Source organism: Cydia amplana, chromosome 3, assembly GCF_948474715.1.
Source record: "Cydia amplana chromosome 3, ilCydAmpl1.1, whole genome shotgun sequence".
Classification (NCBI taxonomy): domain Eukaryota; kingdom Metazoa; phylum Arthropoda; class Insecta; order Lepidoptera; family Tortricidae; genus Cydia; species Cydia amplana.
In genome coordinates, this window is record NC_086071.1 from 1,149,898 (window position 1) to 1,173,783 (window position 23,886).

The window sequence follows — 23,886 nt, forward strand, 5'->3', positions numbered from 1 at the left end:
CCGGGCCCCGAGAGACTACCAAGAGATCGCTGCAATTACGCTCAACAATTTGGATATTGTCTCGACTAACTACCGAACGCCGGCGACAGCCAGAATACGAATTACCCGACACGCCCGTCTAATACAACTAACAATACATTCCTGATTCCGCAACTTGGCCAAATTTCCCTTAGAATCGGTTAATTTCGTGTTGGCATTTCTTTATTATGTTAAAGAAAGCACCCTCGATGGCCGAAAAGCGAAAACCCCAAGGACATCTCAACAACTCACGGAGTTTTGTCGCGTTCTTGTTAGGTCAAAAAGTTTGGTTTGCTTTATACGAGCACTCCCGCATAATAACGTTACGGCTTTGTTACCCGCAAAACTAAGCCCCTTGGGATATCATTTCGCTGAAACATTTCCTGAGCTAATAAAATTTAACAAGGTCCATATAAGAGTAATAAGATGTCTACGGTTTTTTGTCACAACTTTCTTTATGAAGGGTTTTCTGGGCATTCAATAGACATTGTTAATAAGCGCCTACAAATAATGTAATCGCATTTCGGCATGGCGTAAAAATAAGGTTATATAAAGCTGGTCAAGCAAATCTTGTCAGTAAAAAAAAGGCGCGAAATTCAAATTTTCTATGGGACGATATCCCTTCGTGCCTACATTTTTCAAATTTGCCGCCTTTTTCTACTAACAAGATCTGCTTGACCACTGACCATCTATAAATTTGGCTATTAGGCTTTTAACTATTCTAGTCTCTATGCCCGCAGTGACGAACGGGCAAAAAAAAATCAAATGCCAAAATTGTCAGTTACGTAACAAATGGATGGAATATAATATTTTACTTTTATATGGTATTGTTTATTTGAAATAGTTAAAAGCGGTGTGGTGCAAGAACAATGGCAGCTAATCCGAGTAGCCAATTTCCTAAAAAGCGCGAGCTGCCGAAACTGATGGCATGTATGACTAAAAATAGTGTAGAAAATATGAGAAACAAGTTGATTTATGCCATGGATGCGCTGGACTCGAAGGCAGTAAGGAGGTAAGTAGGCAATAAATTAGTGTCTTGCGTATCCATATAAAAAATGCGAAAGCAACCCTGTCTCTGTTATCTCTTCGCACTTAATTTTCTGAAACGAGTAAGATGAAATTTGATATGGAGATAGTTTGAGATGCGAGGAAGAACAAAAGATAAGTTTTTATCAATTATCATCATCTTTTCACGCAGACGAAGTTGCGGGCAGAAGCTAGTTGGTTATAAAATGTTTGATTTCATAATTCCTACAGCCAGCAATTATATCAGACAAGACAACAAGCGAAAAGTATATCTTATGCCTACTCCTATTTGTCAAATTATTGGATTGTGGGATTTGTGGGAGATACATTAAGCGCGTTTTCCTTTCCTATAATATCGCAGCTGACTGTACCCATATTAAAATACCCTCTTTGACTTAATGTAGATTTATTTAATTGTTTGTTGTTGGTATACGTGTCTTAAGACAGTATTAATACCTAACGCACTGTTGTTTAGTAATCATATTGGGCAGAAATATTAACATAATTCTATAAAAATAATTGCGGCCTATCTTTGACTTTTAGTTTTGCTGTTACACTTAAGTTTTTCCATTTGCCTAAATAAAATGAATATTACAGGCGTAAGTTACCGCTACACGAATGCCTGATATTGGAGCTAAGAGAGGCGGGATATCGCGAGGCTTCCGATTACATACAGGACCTTCTGTACGACAACATGCAATTAGTCATGGAAGATGAAATCGGGATTATAGTCGATCTTACAAAGAAGCCCGATTATCTGGAGCATATTTGTGGCGAGCTGCAGAAAGCTGAAAAAGAACGAGATAGAGGTGGATACTATTTCTTCATTATAATTGTAATGTAGATATGTATACCTATCCCATTTTTGCTTCCCTTTTCCGTAATGTTATTACGAGAGTTTATAAACCCCACTGCACTGTGGTTGCCATCTGCTCTACAATGAGCAATATTCGTACTTACCTAGGTTAACGCACTCGGCCACCAAAGCTCATTATTGATTGTTAATATATTATACATACAAATATAACTGTATATGTACCATATTTTAGCTCGTTTAGTGAAATGATAAAAGTTCTTGACGACTTTAATGGTCCTTTTACACAGTGACCAAACGGCTTCCAACTGTCTTTATTTTGAAAGGCATTCATGTATTTTTAGATTTTTACTCGACTGCCCAAAAAAGGAGTGTATTTATTTGTATTAGGTGCTTGGGTATCTTAGTTGTTGGATTTTTCAATTTTATGTTTCTTTAATTGGTACTTAGCAAGTAAATAACAAAAGGAAGAAATTAGTTCCTCAAGTCCTCATGTCTATTCATATTTATTATCGTTTTACGAACCCTTTTACATTTGAATAACATTAGTGTTCGCGGAATTCTACATCATTCATTAATAGGTAAACAAGTCTACAACTCAGGTTGAGCTCTGTCATTAAGTAGTCATGTTATGCTCGTATGGCAAGGGAAAATACCGTTTCAACGTCATAACTGTTAACAACAACCCGATTATTATTTATTCAAGGTAACACCAAAAGTGAAGCCCTGTATTTATTGGGGCTAGCATTGTGCTACGCTGAAAAGGGAAAGGGAATACTTTGGTTGGCTGAGAAATTCTACATGGCATCTATTGCTGTGGCCAGCCAGTATTTGGTGGACGGCGGGCGGCAAAAAGGATGTTGCAAGTACCATTACGCGAAATTTTTGCTTGACAAGTGTAAGTTTGACTTTTTTAAGGTAAGGTGTAGGTAGGTATCCGATATGTGAAAAATTCGAATTATCACTACATAGTATAAAACAAAGTCGCTTCCCGCTGTCTGTCTGTCCTTATATATGCTTAGATCTTTAAAACTACGCAATGGATTTTGAAGCGGTTTTTAAAATAGAGTGATTCAAGAGAATGGTTTATGTATAATTTGTTAACCGGTGCGAAGCCGGGCGGGTAGTCAAGCCACTATAGGTATTGCTTTAGTCTATATATACTATGAATTAGTTTTGGACCAGTTACACATATGTATTACTCAATTGTAAATGTATGAACAGAAAAAATATCGATTTTATTAAAAAGATCCTATCTCGTCTAAAATTAACACAAATAATATTATACCTATTATAAACCACACCACAACATGTAAATTGAGAAATTTACTTACTACTAATAAAGAAATAATATCACTATACACCACCATTAATTGTAAATGACTGTATAATTAACTGAACGTCAAGTCATGTCTTTTATTAACATTTAACATAATAGTAGTTTATATGACTGCTAAATAAGTTTGTACACAATGAACGGCATTTAAACACGAGCGTGGGTTTATGAAACGAACGAAGTAAGTTTCATAAAAGGATCCTTTGTTTCCTTCATCATCAAATCAAATCCTTTTTTCAGAGATGTACGAAAATCGAATGTCATTATTAAGAGCCAACAGGAGCTAAGATTTAAATATTTTAGGTAAATATACCCGTCTCGCTAACGGAAGTGGCTCCTAAAACTAGTGCGATAAGGACAAGGCGAAAAATCCTGCGTAAAAATATCAAAAATCGAGGTTTCGTACTCGACTGTTTCCTCCTCCAAAACTTAACCAATCGTAACCAAATTTGGAAATCTAAATGTTAATGACATTATCTGTGTCGGACCGTTTTGCTTTTTTGACTAATTGATGTCAGCTTTGAATAGCACGCCTCTCATTGCGGCATAGTCAATTAGGCCATTTTGGCCATTTTTGAAGGGCTCTAGCGCCTTAAAAAACAAAAATATCAAAAAAAGCAAAACGGTCCGACACAGATATTGACAATATTAATCTGTGTTGAAAAAATCATTGTTCTAGCTTCAAAACCCACGGTGGAAACAGTCGAGTACGTTTGTATGGAGAAATGACCACTCCTGTTGGCTCTTAAATCGATATCGATCGATATTACGCAATAATAACATTATCATAGATACGAAATTTGTTGTAACAAAACAGTATATCTTTATGCTGGTAGTAATTCGCGGTTTTCGAATGTGTGTAGATAAAAAGATTAGCATCTCCCTGGACATAATCATTTATAACATTTTTCTAGACCGATTTTTCAAATAATTTTAGTTAAAAACTACCTAAAGTATAATGTATATATTATTAGTTGAATTCGACAGTTGTCAAAAGTTGATGTTTGATAAATTAGTTAACAAAACATGGCCATCTAGTTCGGCTGTCAAACCGGGGGCACAATTCTTTTAAGAGTTCCCACCTTTTCTACAATCGCCTATTTGATAACAGTAACCTTGATTGTTTTATTGTTACAACTATAATTTGTGTTATAATGTCCTATAATATTTATTTATTTATATTTTAGTTCCGGGAGTTGATCAAGATGAGCCTTTCCAAATTTTGACTCAAGTTCGGGATTCTGCTATTGGAAAGGTATTTTACTAACAATTTTTCAAAGTAACATTTTTTTTTACTATTTTGGGATACATAGGGTCAAGCGCTGGTGGCCTAGCGGTAAGAGCGTGCGACTTGCAATCCGGAGGTCGCGGGTTCGAACCCCGGCTCGTACCAATGAGTTTTTCGGAACTTATGTACGAAATATCATTTGATATTTACCAGTCGCTTTTCGGTGAAGGAAAACATCGTGAGGAAACCGGACTAATCCCAATACGGGCCTAGTTTACCCTCTGGGTTGGAAGGTCAGATGGCAGTCGCTTTCGTAAAAACTAGTGCCCACGCCAATTACTGGGATTAGTTGCCAAGCGGACCCCAGGCTCCTATGAGCCGTGGCAAAATGCCGGGACAACGCGAGGAAGATGATGATTTTGGGATACATAGGATCCCATCAAAAACATTACATGTAAAAAGGTGCAAGTCTCGCAACGCTTCTACTACTTACAAAAAAGTTTTGAGATGTAATGTGAAACCAAGTCGGTTATTTTAATCAGTGCCAGGGGGTGTAAAAACCGTTTCAATAAGATATCTTTAATTTGTAATACATATAATGACTTGGCCATCGCACGGCTGCATAATGACATAAGGATCATCGTCACCTATTAAAAATAATTCTAATTGAACATAACGCTAGCGCTAATTGCAGTTTGAGCATTACACATATTTACGAGTACGGTACGAGTAAAGCATTACATGCGATTGCCAAGTCATTATATGCATTACAAATTAGAGATATCTTATTGAAACGGTTTTTACACCCCCTAGCACTGATTAAAATAACCGACTTGGTTTCACATTACATCTCAAAACTTTTTTGTAAGTAGTAGAAGCGTTGCGAGACTTGCACCTTTTTACATGTAATGTTTTTGATGGGATCTCATCTCTTTGTAGGCAGTCCTTCTTTTCAGGTACTCATACCCATACTATGTATACATATATCATAACTAAACACATATTCATTCATACTCACATCGTACATTGTAGTGTACCTTTATTTTACCTACTATTTGTAGGAACTGCAACAGTAACTTTGTAATAGCATATATTTTTATGGGATTACAAAAATTTATGCAGTTCTTAGATCTTTAAAACGTGACTGATATTGCACTATTTTTAGGTTTTCTGTGGCTTGATAAGCTGAAAACCACTATGTTTAAAATTTGAAGCTTGTGGGTATGCTAGAAGTACCTTAGAATTACGATGATCGTAGGTGAGTGAATGAGTGCGTGAGTGAGTGTGTCAGTGTTGAAACTAAGGAACTTTGACGTACAATAATTCTTAAACTACAAGTTCAGATTTAATGTTTTTGAGAATATATCTAAAGCATGTTAAGCCCTATATGTCACTGAAAATTCAGGGTTCTAGCTTCAGCCAGCACAAAATTACAGAACGTCGAAAATGGCCTGAATCGCTTCGAGAAAAGGATGGTACGGCCGTGCCTCTTTGTTTTGCTCGACTTGGCGGGGGCACTGCCGTGCCCCCAGATATAGCCGTCTTACTTTTCCTCAATCTTTCTTCTAGGTACTTAGGATACGTACTTTAGAGTTCACAATACATGCCAAAATATTTACGAAATTGTCAAGCCGCAACGTCAAAGCATCGTAGGTACAGTCGAATTTACAAACATCTTTACAAGTAAACGTTCCAAAAATATAATAATTATATTTACACGCCTCTGAGACACTGACAATAAGGTCGTGTACCTAGATATATTTTTGGAACGTTGGCTTGTAAAGATGTTTTTGATCTCGATCGTACCATAAGGGACGAGGAACCTCATTATAATTCAATGAAGGTCCTTCCCAATGTTTCCTACACTATTCATGAGCGACACTTATCTAAACGCGACATAGGGTAAACTTGGTAAGGTTGTGCCAGTCGTTATAAATGTTATAATAATATAATTAGTGCACTCTAAACCTAAAATGTGTACTGTACACGTGTTATGTTTTAACGTACAGTCGCTATCAGATATATCGGAGTGGCCAAGGCGCTCACAAATGTCTGAACAAGCCTGTATTGTCAAGGCTCTACAGTGCGTCTCCAGATATTTTTAAGCACCTCGGACTCACACTCGGTGTATGATGTATAAAGTCTAAGTACCAATTTATTAAGAGTTTACACATCTAAAACAATTAATGAAGTTCCATTAGATAGGCTTGTCTTATAATTTATCTGTCTGGTGAAACACACAATTTCTACTCCATTACTTTATCTTTGAATTTGGTCTGCACAAACCATACCCCACAATCATCCCTACTAATAATATAAATACTCTACTACAGTAACTCCGTCTGCTACCTCTTTACGCTTAAACCGCTGAACTGATTTAGATGAAATTTGGTAAGTTTGAAACCTGGGGAAGGACAGAATAGTTTTTATAAATCATCATCATCTTCCACGCAGACAAAGTTGCCGGCACACACTATAGTAATGAAACAAAAAAATCATGTTTCACAAAACAAATGCGTGACACGTATTATTATGGTTTGAAACGTGCATTGCATAATTTGGTTGTAGGAGTGTCGACCATTTTAATAAGTTAGTTTGTGTAGCTCAATCTTCTTAGCAAGTTTTGAACCAGTTCTCGAAGTAGGTAGCCATATGAACAAAAAAAATGCGTAACATTTTCATGTGCGTCACGCGTCAGTAGTATTGTACCTACTTATATTTTTTGTCTAATTCAAGCCATGGCTCCTTTACGAGCCTGCGGAAGGCGATCAGAAGGAACAGTCGAATGTGACACTGTTCAAAGCAACAGCACTGCAACTGTACAAAGTTTTGATCAGCCAAGCACGAACAGTTCGCAAGCAAGATCCGTGCAAGGCAGAACGGCTATCTCGCTTGGCTGAAAGACGCGCGGTAGACGGTAAGTCAATTGGTTGGTCCATAGATTTCCATAAAATTTCATACTTTTTACAAGCTTTTATTTAACTGGCCGTTAGTTAGTGTGGGTCAAATCTTGGAAGTTAGCTATACTGCTATGCATACATACGAGTATGTAAGTCAAGTGACAATGCAACTGATCTGATGATGGAAACAGGTGGTGGCCATTTAGGAACTCTATGATGAAAAAACGCAACCTAATTGTGTTTGGGGTTTTAGAATTGTCTCGATGAGTATCAGTTGCCTGTGGTAAGAAAAGTACAGTCAGCGAGAAAAGCTTGTACTAAAAATTTAATTTTTGCCAAAAATGTTTATTGTAAATGGATTTACATAGTTCCTTCACTGAGTTTTTCACATTACGAGTACTAACCGAATTGTGAACTCAATAAGAAAAGGGAACACTATATTGTACTTAAGACCGCCTGAACTGAAGTTTAGGTCATAAAGTGGAATTAGGCGTAATTGATACTGAGTACGCTTCCTTAGTTGAGCTGTTGTTGAGGCAGGGTAAAGGATTATAAGACCTCTCGCGTCGAATGATGCTCCTTATGACAAGTCGCGTTTGTTTGGGGTTACCTAATTTAAATAATAATCGAAGAAATGTGTTTTTACCGTATTTTTATTAGTTAAATGTTACATTTCTAAAAACATACTTAATATGTTACAATTCCAAAAAATGCCTACAAACATTTTACACGACAGCTACTCCATATAAAAATGAACTGTCATTATAGGGATCATCATTCGATGCGAGAGCTACTGATTAGTAGTTAGGATATAATAATGTTTTTCTTGATAAAATAATCTCTGTCTTTCCTACGGAAACAAACCATCGGTTTGACATGCAGACATAGGAATAAAAATATCCGGGCGCGAATTGACACTTCGAATTTAATTTCAATAGGTACTATAAATCCTTTAAACCTGCTTTTAGTATAATCACACTAATATTAATTACTGAGACAGCTATTTTATTCATGAAAATAATTTGTGACATAACTAAGTCATATTATTACGCTTTATGTGCTAATATGTGCTTTCAGGTGGTGGTTCCTTCATATTTAAGCGGGTTTACTCTATTTCAGTATATAGTATTGTGCTTGATTAGGATTAGCCGAGTTAACATGCAGTATTTACAGTACATATGGTGTTACTTTACTGTACCGGTGACTGTCGAAAATTTAAAGGGCCATATGTACTGTTGAACGTTATATACTTAGTGTAAGGCCTGAGTGGACGCTCGAAGCGGAGCGTTCGGCGGGGCGTGCAGCGTGGCGTCGGGCTCACAAGTAATTTGAGCAGCGTGCACTAAGGCCGCTCCTATACGCTTGCATTTGTTTAACATGCACGCCGTACGCCCCGCCCCGCTGCACGCCCAACTCGAGCGTCCACTCAGGCCTTACACTTACGCTAAACGTGCGGATAAATAATTCGCAACACGCGTCGGTGTAAAACTCGTTGCGAATTTCCTACTTCACGCACTTGTATCGTACTTACCTTATGTGCTAATAAAATACTCAGCTGAAGAATCGGATAAAACTGCGGACGCCATAATCGAAATCGGAATATGTCAGTTGGCTATCAACAACCTGAACAACGCCCAGAAGACGTTCGAGCGTGCGTTCAAGATACACACTGAGAGCAACAACATCGAGGGCATATGCGATTGTAAGATGCACATGGCGGCTGTTATGCAAAAGTATGTTAAGTATTCTCAGGATATTGTAGTTAAAATGCATTTCCGCTTACTGATGGGTCCCGAAGTCCGTGTATTAATCGCCCATTTTATTCAAGACTCTTTACAATATTATACTTACCTACTTTTAATTTGTATATGAAATCAAATGTATTAAAAACGGGTCACTCACGTAATTTAAGTCGAAAACGCTCAACATGTTACACTCCGTACCGAGAAGTGTCATCAGGAGCTTGCGTTAACGGCGGCAACTCTTTACTGTTCACTTTAATTACGAATACGACTCAAGCGACCTATCCCAACTTAAGCTGCGTTTCCACCTGAGATGTGCGAGGACGTGTAGCGAGGGTTGTGTTTGTTAAGAACTTAAGCGGGACAGCGACTGGGCGAGGAAAAAGTTACCTTTGACGGGTAAACTTAGATTAATTCATTCCATATTCTTCAATAGAATCAATTCATTTACCTACCCTCGTTCAACGCAGCTCTAGTGTAGTGGAAGTAGACAATATTCTATTGGTTCTTAATAACAAACACTTCCCTCGCTAGGCAGTACGCATCCTCGCATATCTCTGGTGTTTATAGCTTTATTCTCTGCTAGCTAAGGATTTTTAACAAGATTTTTAAATGTTTACAACAGATTAGGCGAGCACGAGTCGGCAGCCAGGCTGTTGACGGAGATGGGCAGTATGGCGATGGAGCATGGCCTCAGGCTGCAGCTCGGCCGCGCGTTGCATCTCATCGGCGAGCTGCATCTCAGGCGAGAGCGACCCGAGCTGGGCACGCAACACTTAAAGGAAGCGTTCGCCTGCTTTATGGGATTCAATTGGCAATATGTACGTTTTTAACACTAATAAATTTGAATAATTTTACGGTTTAGACTCACTTGTTTTAAGTCACTCGCGCGACATGTTTCGGAGAGCCTAGGTCTCCTTTCTCACTAGTTAACAGTGCGAGCAGCGTTCACGACGGCCGTGTATCGCGGAACATGTCGCGCGAGTGACTTGAAACAAGTGAGTCTAAACCGTAAAATTATTCAATGTTAGTATGTCTCACAACAGTTTAAATTCGACTAATAAATTTATCATTTTACGTGAGTGCAATAAAGATACAGCTTGAAAAGTTGGAAAGTAGGCATAGATTGATTTACATATTTGTTAAAAAAATGCATTTTCAAACATCATCATAAATTGACGGCCTCATATCCTAGGCGGAGTCTACGAAGGTCCCGGGTTCGAATCCGGTAACGACATGTATTTGTGTATTTGTGACAGATATTTCTTTATTGAGCTTGCTGTGTCTACTTCGATTAATTATTTTTATAATTGGTCTATAGGTAGTTTGTGTTTTTATTTAGACTGTTTATTCTAAGATTAATTGTCCTATGATATTTATTTATTTAAAATTATTTATTTATTTTATCTATTTATTAATTTTAAATTATTCTTAAGTTTGTTTAATTTTCCATGTGTATTTACCTAATTGTGTGTCTTAAATAAATTATTCCCCTTTATTTTAAATGAATGCCTTATTGTAGCCCGGTGCACAGGCATCGATGGAAATGGGTAATATTGGAAGTGAGTTGGGCATCATTTTTGAAAACAAAACAGAGGTTTATGAGGAGGAAGCGGAACAATCAAGATTAATGATGGCGATATCTTCAGGTACTTTCATTATTTTGTATACCTACTTATACATATATGAATAAATCTTTATTGCTAACATTTCCTCCGTCGTCAGTGTACAGGATGGACTCTTTAAATGGGGCACTGTAAACAGCTACCAGATCCCATGCTGCTACACCAAAATGATCTTCGAAGAGCTTCCATAACTTTTTAATCAAGCACTTGAAGCTAAATCTAAGAAGCTTTATTGATCCTGACGGTCTAGCCATGGTGACAATCGCTATCGCTTCGCTATCGAATCGCTTTGTGTCTCTCTATCACTCTTCCATATTAGTGTGACAGTGACAGTTGCGTTTCCTTTGCTACGGAGCGATAGCGATTGGCATGTTGTCTACGGGGCCTGGGTAGAAAATGGAATCGATTACCATTTTTTTTTTTTAAATGTATATTTTGCCACTGGCTATAAATTTATCCCAAAATGTATAAATGCACATAACGGGTATTAAAAGTTAGGAATGGTCTAGTAAATAGCAAAGACCATTTTGGCGTAGCAACGCGGTGTTTGGTAGCTGTGCTCAGTGTCCGATTTAAAATAGCAAGGGTATTTTGAAAATGCTCTCTTGTAATTATCAGGGATGTTGCGAATATCCGCATCCGCATCCGCAACCGCGGAACTTCCGCATTATTTTCAACATCCGCATCCGCATCCGCATCCGCATATAATCGATGCGGAGTTAATGCGGATGCGGATGTGGAACAGGTCGGTACAGGAACGTCTTAGCATCGGCGTAAGTGATTGACTGCTAGGTAATTTAGTCATTAACCAAAAAAAACCTATTAGAAATGAGCAGTCAAGCGTGAGTCGGACTTAATGTACGGAACCCTTGGAACGCGAGTCCGACTCGCACTCGGCTGGTTTTTTGAAATAAAAATTCCTAAAATGTAATATTTGACGTTTTTTATAGTACTATCTTGACATCCGCATCCGCATCCGCATCCGCATCCGCATCCGCGGATGTGAGCCTTTAAAAATCCGCATCCGCATCCGCATCCGCGGATGTCAAAAAATCGGCATCCGCAACATCCCTGGTAATTATCTCTAAGTCTAACTCTTTTTAAGGTCAAGAGAAGATGGCATCATATTTCGGTATGCTAAAGGAAGCCAAGGAGTGCACGATAGCTAAAATGAAGATTATTGAATGGAAGCTGTCTCTTGCTGCTTGGTGGATGAAGAGAACACACCATAACTTCTTGCCCTGTCCGTGCGCACAGCATCGCCGAACACCACTGGATGTGTTAAGGTAGGTCTGGGCCGAGTTTGACATTGCGGCCCGTTTTTTTGTCAGATTCGATAATATAATTATGGTGTATACCTACATAATAGAGTACAATATATTCACGCAATTTCACCATTTGCCCTAAAAAATCTTCCACTGAGTTACGTTATGAAAAACTATCCTGGTATCGTTATTATCTTCAAAACAGCCAAATTTTATACGAATCTACAAAAAAAATGGACAATGCAATAAAAATCGGCCCATCTACAATTTAATTTTCAATAAGGATGTTCTGTATTCTGTATTGTTAACATATTTTTAAGATCATGACAATGTGATTTTAATCGTTACCATCAATTTAGAACAAAATTGGAGTTTCAACGGAAACAAATGGAGATGCAATCTAAAGAGGACGCTCTACAGATAAATAAAAGCGATCAGCAACTGCCAAGTGAAAATGTTTTATAGAGCAAATACTGGTTGCCTAAGGCAAATCAGGCTGTAAATAAGGTAAATAATACAATTCTTTTTTCAATGCCAATTTTTATTGGGCCATCACAAGAAGATAATATTAGCTATTTACAAATGTTTTATTACCAAGTAGTTTGAGCAAACGAGATAGTCGGACACAATTGCTCAAAATTGTAACTGAGCCATCCTTGGACCGAATTTTCATCATTACTATTCTGTGAAGAATGCTACCACCATTTTTTCAACGTCCTTAAAAATATAATCAACAATAATTTAGTCAGTACTGGTATCACAAGCTTTGTTCTAATTCTAAGAACCGTAAAAATGTGAACACTTACTAATAGGGTACCTATCAAAAATGTATTAATTCGTTTTAGTTAAAGTCCCGTGAGTTAGCAAGCCTTCGCGAGCCTCTTGCGGGGCTGCAGCTTCACTTTAAAACCTTCTGCGCGTTTTAAGATGATGTCGGCCTGCAGTTTAAAGTCAGATTCCTTGAGGTCGGACTGGACGCGGAAGTTTCTCAGGATGGTGGAGAGAATGATCTTGAGCTTCAGCATGGCGTATTTACGTCCTGTTGGCAATACAATTAGTTAATGTCATAGTCATAGTGGAAGACTAGCGACCCGCCCCGGCTTCGCACGGGTTACCCTTTACAAATTATACACCTAAACCGTCCTAAAGAATCACTCTATTGATAGGTGAAACCGCATGAAAATCTATAATCGTTTTTGAGTTTATCGCGAACAAACAAACACACAAACGTACAGACGCGGCGCCGACTTTGTTTTATAAGATGTACTTATATAAATTTACATTTTATTTGTAGGTAAGTAAGTAATTAGGTAGGTATACAGTGTATTTTAAATGAGAGTGATCACTTACCGACGCAGCTCCTGGGTCCGGCGGAGAAGGGTACGAACGCGTAGTAGTGGCGGTTGGCAGAGCGCTCGGGAAGGAAGTTGTCAGGGTCGAATTTGTTGGGGTTGGGGTACACGTCGGGACGGCGGTGCAGCTTGTATGTTGTGATGATCACGGTGGTGCCAGCGGGTATTTTCTTGCCGTTGGATGCTGCATGTAAAATTAATATTAGACTCATTCTTATCATATGCAAATGTATTTTTTGACGAATATTTTTATTTTTATTTTATTTTATTTTAAGGTTCACCAACAGTTATTACATTGAGGCTTAAGTACATCAATACAAACTTAAATAACATGCTGAATGTATAACTAATTACTGGTAAACACCACATGCAAAAATTAAAAAAGCAAATTCAACAACAAAGCCACATTTGAACACCTTATTACTATAGAATAAGGAGCAAAGCGCAACCACGATGTAGACTGGTTAAGTAGGTATATAACTAAATATGGAATTAAAACTAAATATACTAACTACTAATGAATAAATTTCTAATTTTTGTCAGAGAGTCAAAGTGAACATCAAACCTGTTACTATATCTATTGAGTAAATTGCTCAAGCGTGGTACTGGGGAGTTTGACCCTAACACAGTTCGGCGCTGAGGGCGAGACATTGGTTTGATAGCAAAACGCGGTATTCTTCTAGGTACAGAGAAACGAAAGCTACTCAAGAGTTGTGGACAATCTATACTGTTTCTATATACTTAAATATATACTTAATATTTAAATACTTACGCATAGTGATGTCTTGCTTGATGTGTCGAGCGATGATAGGTACTGGTGGGTACATCCTGAGGGTCTCCATGAGACACCTTTCGAGGTATTTCATCTCGAGGGTGTCTTGGAAAGTGGCGGGGCGGTCGGAGTCCCCGAAGATTTGGTCGAGCTCCTCGATAACTTTGTCTTGGATGTCTTGGTGCACTCCCATCATGGACAAGAAGAAGCTGCTGCCGGCAGCAGTGGTGTCGTGACCCTAAAATAAAAATAAATTATATTACTTCTTAATATCGGCGGAAATGGAATCCGCACAGTGGGTATTGCATTCAATAGTTATTTGTACAACAAGAGATCAAAGTTTGATATTTCTTCGAGTGCTTATTTTGAGTCCCGTGCAAGCGAAAGATTCTATAGTTAGTCTAATTTAGAATCTTGAGCGTAGTAAGGGACTCAAAAGCGCACGAGATGTAAATAACTTTGATCTCGTGTAGTTCATAAAACTTTTCACCTCAGCAGTAAGAACATTTAGACAACCCGAAAAATTTAATCCTTCTTCATCACTTACCTATTTAGTCATGTTTCTTAAGATATACTAACAATTAAGTACTTGGAGGATACAACTAAACGGAGTAGCCATTAACAGGTTTTCCCCTCTGTCGAAAATAGGCGGCCAACGGTCATACACAATGTATGGACTGACGTTTATCTGACATGGCTATTTTTACGTTACGCATACATTTGACGTTCCCCTCCCCCGCAAAAATCGGCAGACTGTTTTGTACAGAAAATTACAGACATGGCGTCTCCGTTTGATTATATCCTCCAAGATTAAGTATAATTACCGCAATCAAACACAAAAACAAACAAACAAACGTAGTAAATTTCAGTAAAATAGGTAATATATGAAAACAACGACCATCAATTGATTGACATTTGAATCGGCAACTTTTTTTTTGTAAAAAAAAACATTGTAAGATACGGTCCGAATTACGGATACTTACTATTTGTAAACTATTGTAGAGATTCTTAAAAGTATAATTATTTATTTTACGTGATATACTGTGTATTTTTTGAGTTCATTATTTTAATCGTACAATAAATTACGTAAAATATAGTGTTTTTATCAGTTTTTATCAAATCTGAAACTTTATTTTCATTAATTACATATTAAGAATTCATACTTGTATGTGTTTTGGAACGATGCGTTCTGACGGTTTTCGGGGGTCTATTATAAACCGTCAATATATATACCGTTAAATGTCGTTTGAAAATTTTTTTGTCTCTTTCTTTTTGCTAACGACGTGAAAGGGACAGAGATAATAAAATCCAAGTATTTCGAACTTGTATTAGACCCCGCATGTTGAAATGACATTTGAATATTAAGGTCACTTGAATGTCATTTTGTCTCACTCAGTGAGCAAAATGCGATTTTGCTCACTGTTTTTAAGTAGCAAAGTACCCTTGTTCGAGCTGCTGAGGTGAAAAATAAATTAAATTAGAGTTCAATACTAGTACTAACGCGAATCTGCTTTCCGGCGTAATTATAAATTAAAGAAAGGAGTCTAAATTTCAATATTTAACCTCGTGGGGTTCAATGTCCTAATACTAGATACTAGTACAAATTACCTCCAATGAAATTTAATTCTTAATGAAATGGAACTCAGTTGATTTTACTTTGTTTCGTTTGATTTTAAAACAAAATAAATTCAACCATATTTTCTAATACCGTTGATTCAAATTCGATTGCCAATTTATCCTTGTATGGTGGCCGCTAGAGGCTAATCCAGACTCTAATTGGTTAAGTTCCCCATCGTATAGCTACTACTTATAAATAAAGGCTAAAACTTACCTCAAACATGATGGTGTCGACTTGCTCCTTGATTTCCTCGTCGGAGATAACGACTCCGCTTTGCGAGCTCTCCAAGAGCAAGTCAAGGAAAGCCAGACGCTTCTTTTGTCCGACATCATTGTCCTCGACGTCCAAGTCGTCTTTCAGACCAGCGGCCTGACCGAAGGACAGACCCTCTACCGACGTCTCCTTGGCAGGTTCGGCAGAAGATGAGTTGGACTCAGTGTACTCATTCAAGATGGTGGTCTTCTTGCCAGATTTGAACTCTTCCTTCTTCCTTGAGATAACCTAAAGGTTGTATAAAATAACATTAATATTAAATCAAATAAAATTATTGCTTTAGCCCCTGTTAATTATTAGGTCAAGTATACGATATTTATTTTTAACTCAAGTATTTACTAAAAAAATAATTAATACCTTTTTGGTAAGCCCATGGATGGTGCTCAGAAGCTTGGTTTGGTTCTTGGCGTATTGGGTGAGGCCGAAAAGCATGTCAGGTCTCAGCCAGATCTTGGTGTGTCTCAAATGTAGGATGTCACACATCTTCATGACAGCCATAGCGTATTCGAAGCCGCTCTGGTCCTGTGTGCTCTTGCTGACTCCCATAGCGGTTTCTGTGAACATTAAAGGTGAAAAGAGCTATTAACCTTCAAGGGATTCAGTACGTTACTTAACGAACGTCATAATGGGGGCTACAAGTAACAGTTGACGCCGTCGATGGCGAGAACTGCCCATTATGTGGTGCGACGTGAGCCCGTGGGGGGTCGCCTCACTTGACACGGCGCTTACGTTTACGTTCTACGCTTATTTCCTCTTAGACCGATACAATAATAAATACAAACAATTATATCTATCTTGAATGTGTCATTGTAAGGAAGTTATTCCGTACAATCTGGGTAATTGTTGCCGTAAACAACCTGCGTAGGTAGTAGGTACCAACAAGGTAGTGGACGGTATGCTCTATTTACCGCGATTCAAGTACTTAACATAGGTAGTTTTATCTCACCAGTTCTCAGCATATACAGTTAGTAAAATTAACATTTAATATTATTCTGAAAACTAATCGAGTGTTTTTGCAAATCATTCAGCAAATACGTTATCAATCATATAATTCTCATCTACGAGTAACAACATTGGATATAAACAAGTTAATTATTTAAATCAGTCTGAGCTGATCACAAACTGGATTCTCCAGCATCGCTAAACGTGTCACGGTAATTATTGCAGATAATATTGCCAATGTACAATTTATACTGTAAGCAACTTTGTTGCGTTTATACCTTTAAATATCAGTTAGGTGAGTATACATACATTAAGTACTAGATATATGAGATAGATGAGAATTCGCGAATTACTCATCATATAAACATTGGGTTCGCAGGTTTCGCAAACGTGATCATTTGCGTCAAAAGCACGCTTAGCAATGGCGGTGGCCTATGTTGTCACCGCGTCACTAGCTACGTGCGAAACATCGAAATCACTTCATTTTTATAGAGCAACTTTTTTGAATCACGGAATTTTATGACGTTATTTTTTAATATATTGTGGGGATGAATAGTAGGTAGGCAAGTTTTGAATATTGATGATTTAATTTTATTGTTGAATCTCGAACTTCGCGTGTAAGTCAAGTATGACATAGGTCTACCGTACCTATATCTACCGTAATTAAATTTTTCCTTGTCATGTATGATTAATGTTGCTACAAATTTACAATTTAAATACTGAGATTAAATTTGTAAAACAGACATACAACCGGCACGTACGTCTTTAGCACTTTATAGGTATTATGAGATACGTTATTTTAAACCCTTTGTTATGATAATGCGTAATGCTATTCAAACTCAATTAAGTGAATTTGGTAATAACACTAATAACTTAAGTTCTTATCGAGACAGGATTGAACTTTATAGTAAACAATTCTCGTAATAGATATAGACGTTATAGTCTGACTTTTTTTAGAACTAAGTAAGTTATTATTATTAAACTTGAAAATTTCCATCTGTGTATTAGTTAGTTAGCTTACCTATATGTGTTCTTTAAAAGTAATGAGTAATGACAAATATTAATCGGTACCTATTACGGATTGCCTGGCCTTTCTTTAGACTAATTTATGTCTCATGAATATTAAGGTTGCATGTCGATCTAATTAATCTCACTCTAAAGTAATGTGAATGGGTTATTTTGTAAGGAGTTTTGTGTGTGGCTAACAAAGTAACTTACCAAGCAGAATTTCGACGGTGCACTCGCTCATGTAGTCGTGGCAGTCGAAGTCTGCGGCCTCCTTCTTCAGCTTCTCTACCACAGCTCGGGAGTTGGCGTTGAACAGGTCGATGAAGCTCTTCAGCACGTTCAAGTGGAAGGTGGGGGCGATCAGTTTGCGGTGAGAGCGCCACTTTTGACCTTAAATAAAAGATTCATTCAATAACTGCTATAGATTCAAAGTACCTATGTTGAATATTATAAAATTTATAAACTAAAGAAAAGTGACAAAGTCCTCAGTGGTGAAGGCCGGATACGAACCAGCGTCTTTAGCTGTCGCGGATAATGCCACAACCCGTAGGCCACCTCGCCACGGCGGAACCTAAAAGCTTCGTCACTTTTTCTTCAGTAGGTACATGACAGTCTATTTCAGTTTATAATTTATATACATATAGGTAGTAGTGTGACTACTGTAAAAGACACAAATCAAAATATTTAACAAAAAATAATTTGATTTGTTCCCAAAGTTGTGTTTACCAGTGCTGATGAGAAGACCGTTTCCAAGCCAGGGCTTGAAGAATCTGTATTCGTCAGCCTTGTCGATGAGCACGTGGCTGCTGAGGATCAGCTCGACGTCCCGGGGGTCGTACAGGAACACCAGCAGCCTGGGCCCGATCCATAGCTTTACCATGCCTTCTTTGTCGTAATCCATGCTCTTCGAGACGAGGTTCTTGAAGATATCTAAGAATATACAACGAGTATGTAGTTAAGTTTCATTATTAGATTAAATAGCGATGTATGGCTGTAGTTCAAATAAATTACGTTTCACGCTATGGATGAAATACGGTACAATCAGCATGGTATTTCATGTCTCCTTAAATTTGATATGGTTTTAATAGTGTTAAAAAAGAAAATAATTTGAGTTTCCAGCCAACAATACTATTGTTTTGCTATGGAACTGTTGTTGGCTTAACGCTTTCGCTACTTACCATCAGAACCGCCGGTGAATTCAAGGGCATTTCCAAGAAGAGGTAGGCCAGGGGGTCCGTTGATTTTCTCGGCTAATTCGTACATGTGTCTCCTGGACATTCTCCAGTAAGCATACCAGAGGATGAGCGCAGGCACGAGGAGCATGTAGAACATGCTGGTTGCCGCCCATGTGCTGCTCGCGGCAACGCTTTCCGCTGCTGTGTAACTCATTTTGGTGGAATTTGCTCTGTAAACAAAGAGTAAACTTTAACACCTACAGTATTGCTCCCACGTCCAATAGAAATTTAAGTGAGCTTTTGATCCACCGGTGATCCTAATGGCCACACAGAGAAGATTAGGTACGTGCGGTGGCAGCCAACGTATTAATTATGAACGCTGCTGGTTAAAAGAATGTGGACGTGGTGTACGATACCACACCACCATTAATGATTAAATACTTGCTATCATAGGTACTTAAAACAAGAACGCATGCATCTCTACAATGAAAACTGTGGTTTGAATCGAATGATTAAAAAGGATTATCAAATGGTTTAAGGTTAGTTACACTTAAGCCGTTATTAAAAACGTCCTCAAATATATATTATTCGTTTGTTATTAAATACGTACCTACTTGTCAACTTGATATTTGTGTTTTTAGGAAAGATAAAACATATTTACTAATACGTTTGTTTTCTTTGTTGTTGATGTAAGCTTATGGTCACATGAGTGCTTGAACTCCTATACCGGTTCAAACGTAATAAATTAAATCCTTGTTTCTTAAAATTCTTGCTTTCAAGTGGCTTTAAAGTTTAAACTTTTTGATACAAAGTTATTGGAACAGGTTAGGTAAGGTTTTGTGACGTCAATGGATGCGAACTTGTTTCGAGTATGTAAATTTGTTATTATTATTGCAAAATTACGAGGAGTACGTCATACAACCAATATTGATAATGTTAAACGTTTTATATGCGATTTTACGACATATTGGATTGGGTTGTCCGATGGCTTAGTCGCCAATACAATCTTCTATTCTATCTTACTTCATTCACATACATTAATAATACGTGAGTGTCCCGTTTAAAACAATTTTAATATGTTCAAGTCTCAAGGGAGTTTTATAGGTACCTCTTAATATTGTACCTACCGCTAAAGTGCCTAAAACTAAAAATCTATATAATTTTCTTCACCACATATCCGTATCCTCCTAAGTCCAAGTGTTATTTTAAAAAGACAAACTTAAATCGAAAAAGCGGCCAAGTGCGAGTCGGACTCGCCCATGAAGGGTTCCGTATTTAGGCGATTTATGACGTATAAAAAAAAACTACTTACTATATCTCGTTCAAACCAATTTTCGGTGGAAGTTTACATGGTAATGTACATCATATATATTTTTTAGTTTTATCATTCTCTTATTTTAGAAGTTACAGGGGGGGGGGACACACATTTTACCACTTTGGAAGTGTCTCTCGCGCAAACTATTCAGTTTAGAAAAAAATGATATTAGGAACCTCAATATCATTTTTGAAGACCTATCCATAGATACCCCACACGTATGGGTTTGATGAAAAAAAAATTTTTGAGTTTCAGTTCGAAGTATGGGGAACCCCAAAAATTTACTGTTTTTTTTCTATTTTTGTGTGAAAATCTTAATGCGGTTCACAGAATACATCTATTTACCAAGTTTCAACAGTATAGTTCTTATAGTTTCGGAGAAAAGTGGCTGTGACATACGGACGGACAGACAGACGGACAGACGGACAGACGGACAGACGGACAGACAGACAGACATGACGAATCTATAAGGGTTCCGTTTTTTGCCATTTGGCTACGGAACCCTAAAAAGGAAAAAATTAAATCGAAAAAAGGACAAAATTAAATCTAGAAAAGGACAAAATTTAATCGATTTTTGAACTATATATAACGGAATAAAAGAAGGTTTCAAATCATAATTGCAAAAATGACTCTGGGTTGTAACTATGTTTATACGTAGCTAAATGTGCAAGATTACGAGTATAGGCAGGTAGTAAAGAACCACTTCTCAGTCGTCGGGGTTAACTAGTAATGCGGCTAAGGTTATGCGTATGCAGATGTTTTTAAATCCTATTCCTGTATTACATTTAAGATTGTATATTTAATGTCATAATGTGCGTGGTAGTGGGTATTAAGGTACTATGGAGATTTTTATTTCATGTTGTACCTACCCCCAACTAGCATTTTATATTTTTGGAATTTACATATTATTTCCACTCGGAATCAAGAGCCCTTTCGATCCTACTTCGAGAAAAAAGTTTCCTCGATTTTTTTTCCGTTTTGTTATGATCATAGAAGTTTGTATTGAAAACGTAAGTAACCAAATGGACTAAAAAATTAGGATCATTCATTTCTCTGTAAAAGTTGAAAAAAACTTGTGATTCTAACAATAAGTAAAAATAACATAAAATTCCCAATTCTAAATACAAGTTGGAGATACAACTTTAAATAGAAATGCCTAAATACTTAAACAAAAAAAAGTTTATAACAGCTATAGTTCGTTTTTTTTAGCATTAGAAATAAGGTAAACAATCTTGACGTGTCTTTTAATTGAAAAACACATTTTAAAAATAAGTTACGGTAAATATGTAACAATTATGAATCTAATACGATCTTTTATAGTCTTCTGCTTTCATAAGTAATAGGTATTTATTGATTTTTAAAAAGCGTTTTTCAATTAAAAGACATGTCACAATCGCTTACCTTCTTTCAAGTTCTTTCTAATGCTAAAAAAACGAACTATAACAACATATTGATGTATAATTTAATTACCTATTTGGAATTTAAACTTATTTGTTTTTGCATTCTGAAGATTTATTTTTCTATTTTATGTCTGTGTGCAAGGTCCTTGTTATATCACCTTGATTCGGCCGAGATGCAAGTGGAACTTGGCTTGTATTAAGATTCGTTTTCCTCAAATTTTCGTGTTCTAGGAAATGTAAGTAAGGTTAGATAGTGCTTAATGACTAAACCCCAAAATGGATTTCAATCTGCATTTAATGGAGGTGGAAATTAATACGAGACATATAGTGCACGTCATATAAAATTATTTGTTTAGATTAGCTATATCAATAGAGTTGAATATTATAACTGTCATATATGGTTTCGTATGAACTAGAGGTTTTGCGTACAGTTGCGTAACAATAAAATTGGGAGTTGTAATTTTGCTGTACTCGCAGTAAACATAAATTACCTTCGTAGAACTTGTAAGAAGTGAAATATGTTATTTTGAATTGACAGAATCTGTGTAGGTAAGTTTCAGATAAGCATTATTTACTAGGTACTGCATAATGATTTTCCCAATTGTGGATATGTATTTTGGATTTAGCAGTACAAAAAGTTCAACACATCACGATTTGGAAATAATATGAGTTTTCACACTAGCTGCAATTTCGTCAGGTCATCGAAATTGCCGGGGTTTATTTCTTTGTTGGGATCGGTAACGTTTAACCTTAAAACAAAGCGAGAATAAACGGCGCGCGAATTATAGATTTAACGGCCTCTTTGCCTAGTCGATAGTGACCTACGAATCTGTAGGTCGTTGGTTCTGATCCCGGTAAGAGCATTTATCCGGTTAAGTAAGAAATATGTTTGCCTTTTGTTCAATGCATCCCTATTGTTATGAATACATGTTTTGTGTTAAGTATAAAATCTTTATTACTTACTTAATTTTTTACTTATGTATGTGTTTATGATGAATATTTAGTCCCTGAGTATTGGATGTTTTCTATACATATATTTAAGCATATATATCATCGTATATTACCCACAACCTAAACTTTATTGAGTTACTGTGAAACTGGGTTGATTTGTGTAAGATTCTTCCATAGTATTTATTTGAATTATGGTATCATTAACATGTGTTCCAAAAAATTTGTTCTAATTGAAGTTCTTAACTACAATATTTCGTTCTTTTAATTAATTATTTGATGAAAGGACAGTCTTCATGTTACCACATGTGAAGGATTTCATTATAAACTAATTAAAGCTTTCATAATGCGGTACTCATTTTCTCTTTAAATTGGGATTTAAAACTTCTATTGTAATCCATTAAAAAAACTAAGTACTTATACAAAATTAATAGGAGTATACACTTAAATAAAAATATGCGAGCCATAATATTTAATGTGCAGTTTAATACTTCGTTCATTGAATGATTTCTACTTTTGATCAATTTAATTAAGAAAAAGAGTTTTTAAATCTTCCTGATTTTTTAATACTATTGAACGCACGGCTTAGCAAACCTCAAAAATAAATAAAAAAAATACACTTTTTTTTTAATTACACCACTTTCTTAACATTTATTAAATATTACAAAACATGTTTAATAATCTTAACATTTTCTGTAACTGAAATTTTGATGAAACTTTCACTCGTTCACTTAAAATGATTATACAAAACTTTCCTACCTTATTGTTCCGTGAACACCCTTGTTAGTTCGGAAGCCACTATCACACAAGCACGTTATCCTCAAAGGACGCCTTCGATGTCTCAAGAGAGACTATTTACGAACCTCCCGCGCACCGAGCTATATACACGTCCGTGGCGTCACGACCGACCATCACGTACCCTCTGGCCGCACATAGATAATCAATACGCAAATGTAAATTATTTAGTTTGATTTTGCGTAAATCATTAGTAATTCGATATTGTTTTAGACAATGACAACAATCAAATACCATCACATACGCAATGTTACGTTAAAACGAATAATTTAATTTAATTATTCGAATAGAACGCTGTTAGCTAAATGTCTTCCGGAGATTTCTTCTATTTGAT

The 23,886-nt window shown here is 36.7% G+C and overlaps 2 protein-coding genes across 2 annotated transcripts; one reads left to right on the forward strand and one right to left on the reverse strand.

Moving 5' to 3' along the window:
• The first annotated feature begins 795 nt into the window (after positions 1 to 795).
• On the forward strand, positions 796 to 12,508 carry LOC134662327 (uncharacterized). The gene is made up of 10 exons (XM_063518512.1): positions 796 to 1,030; positions 1,642 to 1,853; positions 2,565 to 2,756; positions 4,382 to 4,449; positions 7,159 to 7,339; positions 8,878 to 9,055; positions 9,690 to 9,885; positions 10,587 to 10,713; positions 11,795 to 11,975; positions 12,314 to 12,508. The coding sequence occupies exons 1-10, from the start codon at positions 888 to 890 to the stop codon at positions 12,417 to 12,419; spliced, it is 1,584 nt and encodes a 527-aa protein (XP_063374582.1). The 5' UTR covers positions 796 to 887; the 3' UTR covers positions 12,420 to 12,508.
• Positions 12,509 to 12,628: 120 nt separating this feature from the next.
• Positions 12,629 to 23,657, reverse strand: LOC134662326 (cytochrome P450 4g15). The gene is made up of 9 exons (XM_063518511.1): positions 23,517 to 23,657; positions 19,098 to 19,324; positions 18,646 to 18,849; positions 18,130 to 18,309; positions 16,327 to 16,523; positions 15,910 to 16,197; positions 14,079 to 14,316; positions 13,305 to 13,490; positions 12,629 to 12,993 (listed from the first exon to the last, which is right to left on the reverse strand). Exons 2-9 carry the CDS (start codon positions 19,306 to 19,308, stop codon positions 12,815 to 12,817), a joined length of 1,683 nt encoding a protein of 560 aa, XP_063374581.1. The 5' UTR covers positions 19,309 to 19,324; positions 23,517 to 23,657; the 3' UTR covers positions 12,629 to 12,814.
• Positions 23,658 to 23,886: the final 229 nt, after the last annotated feature.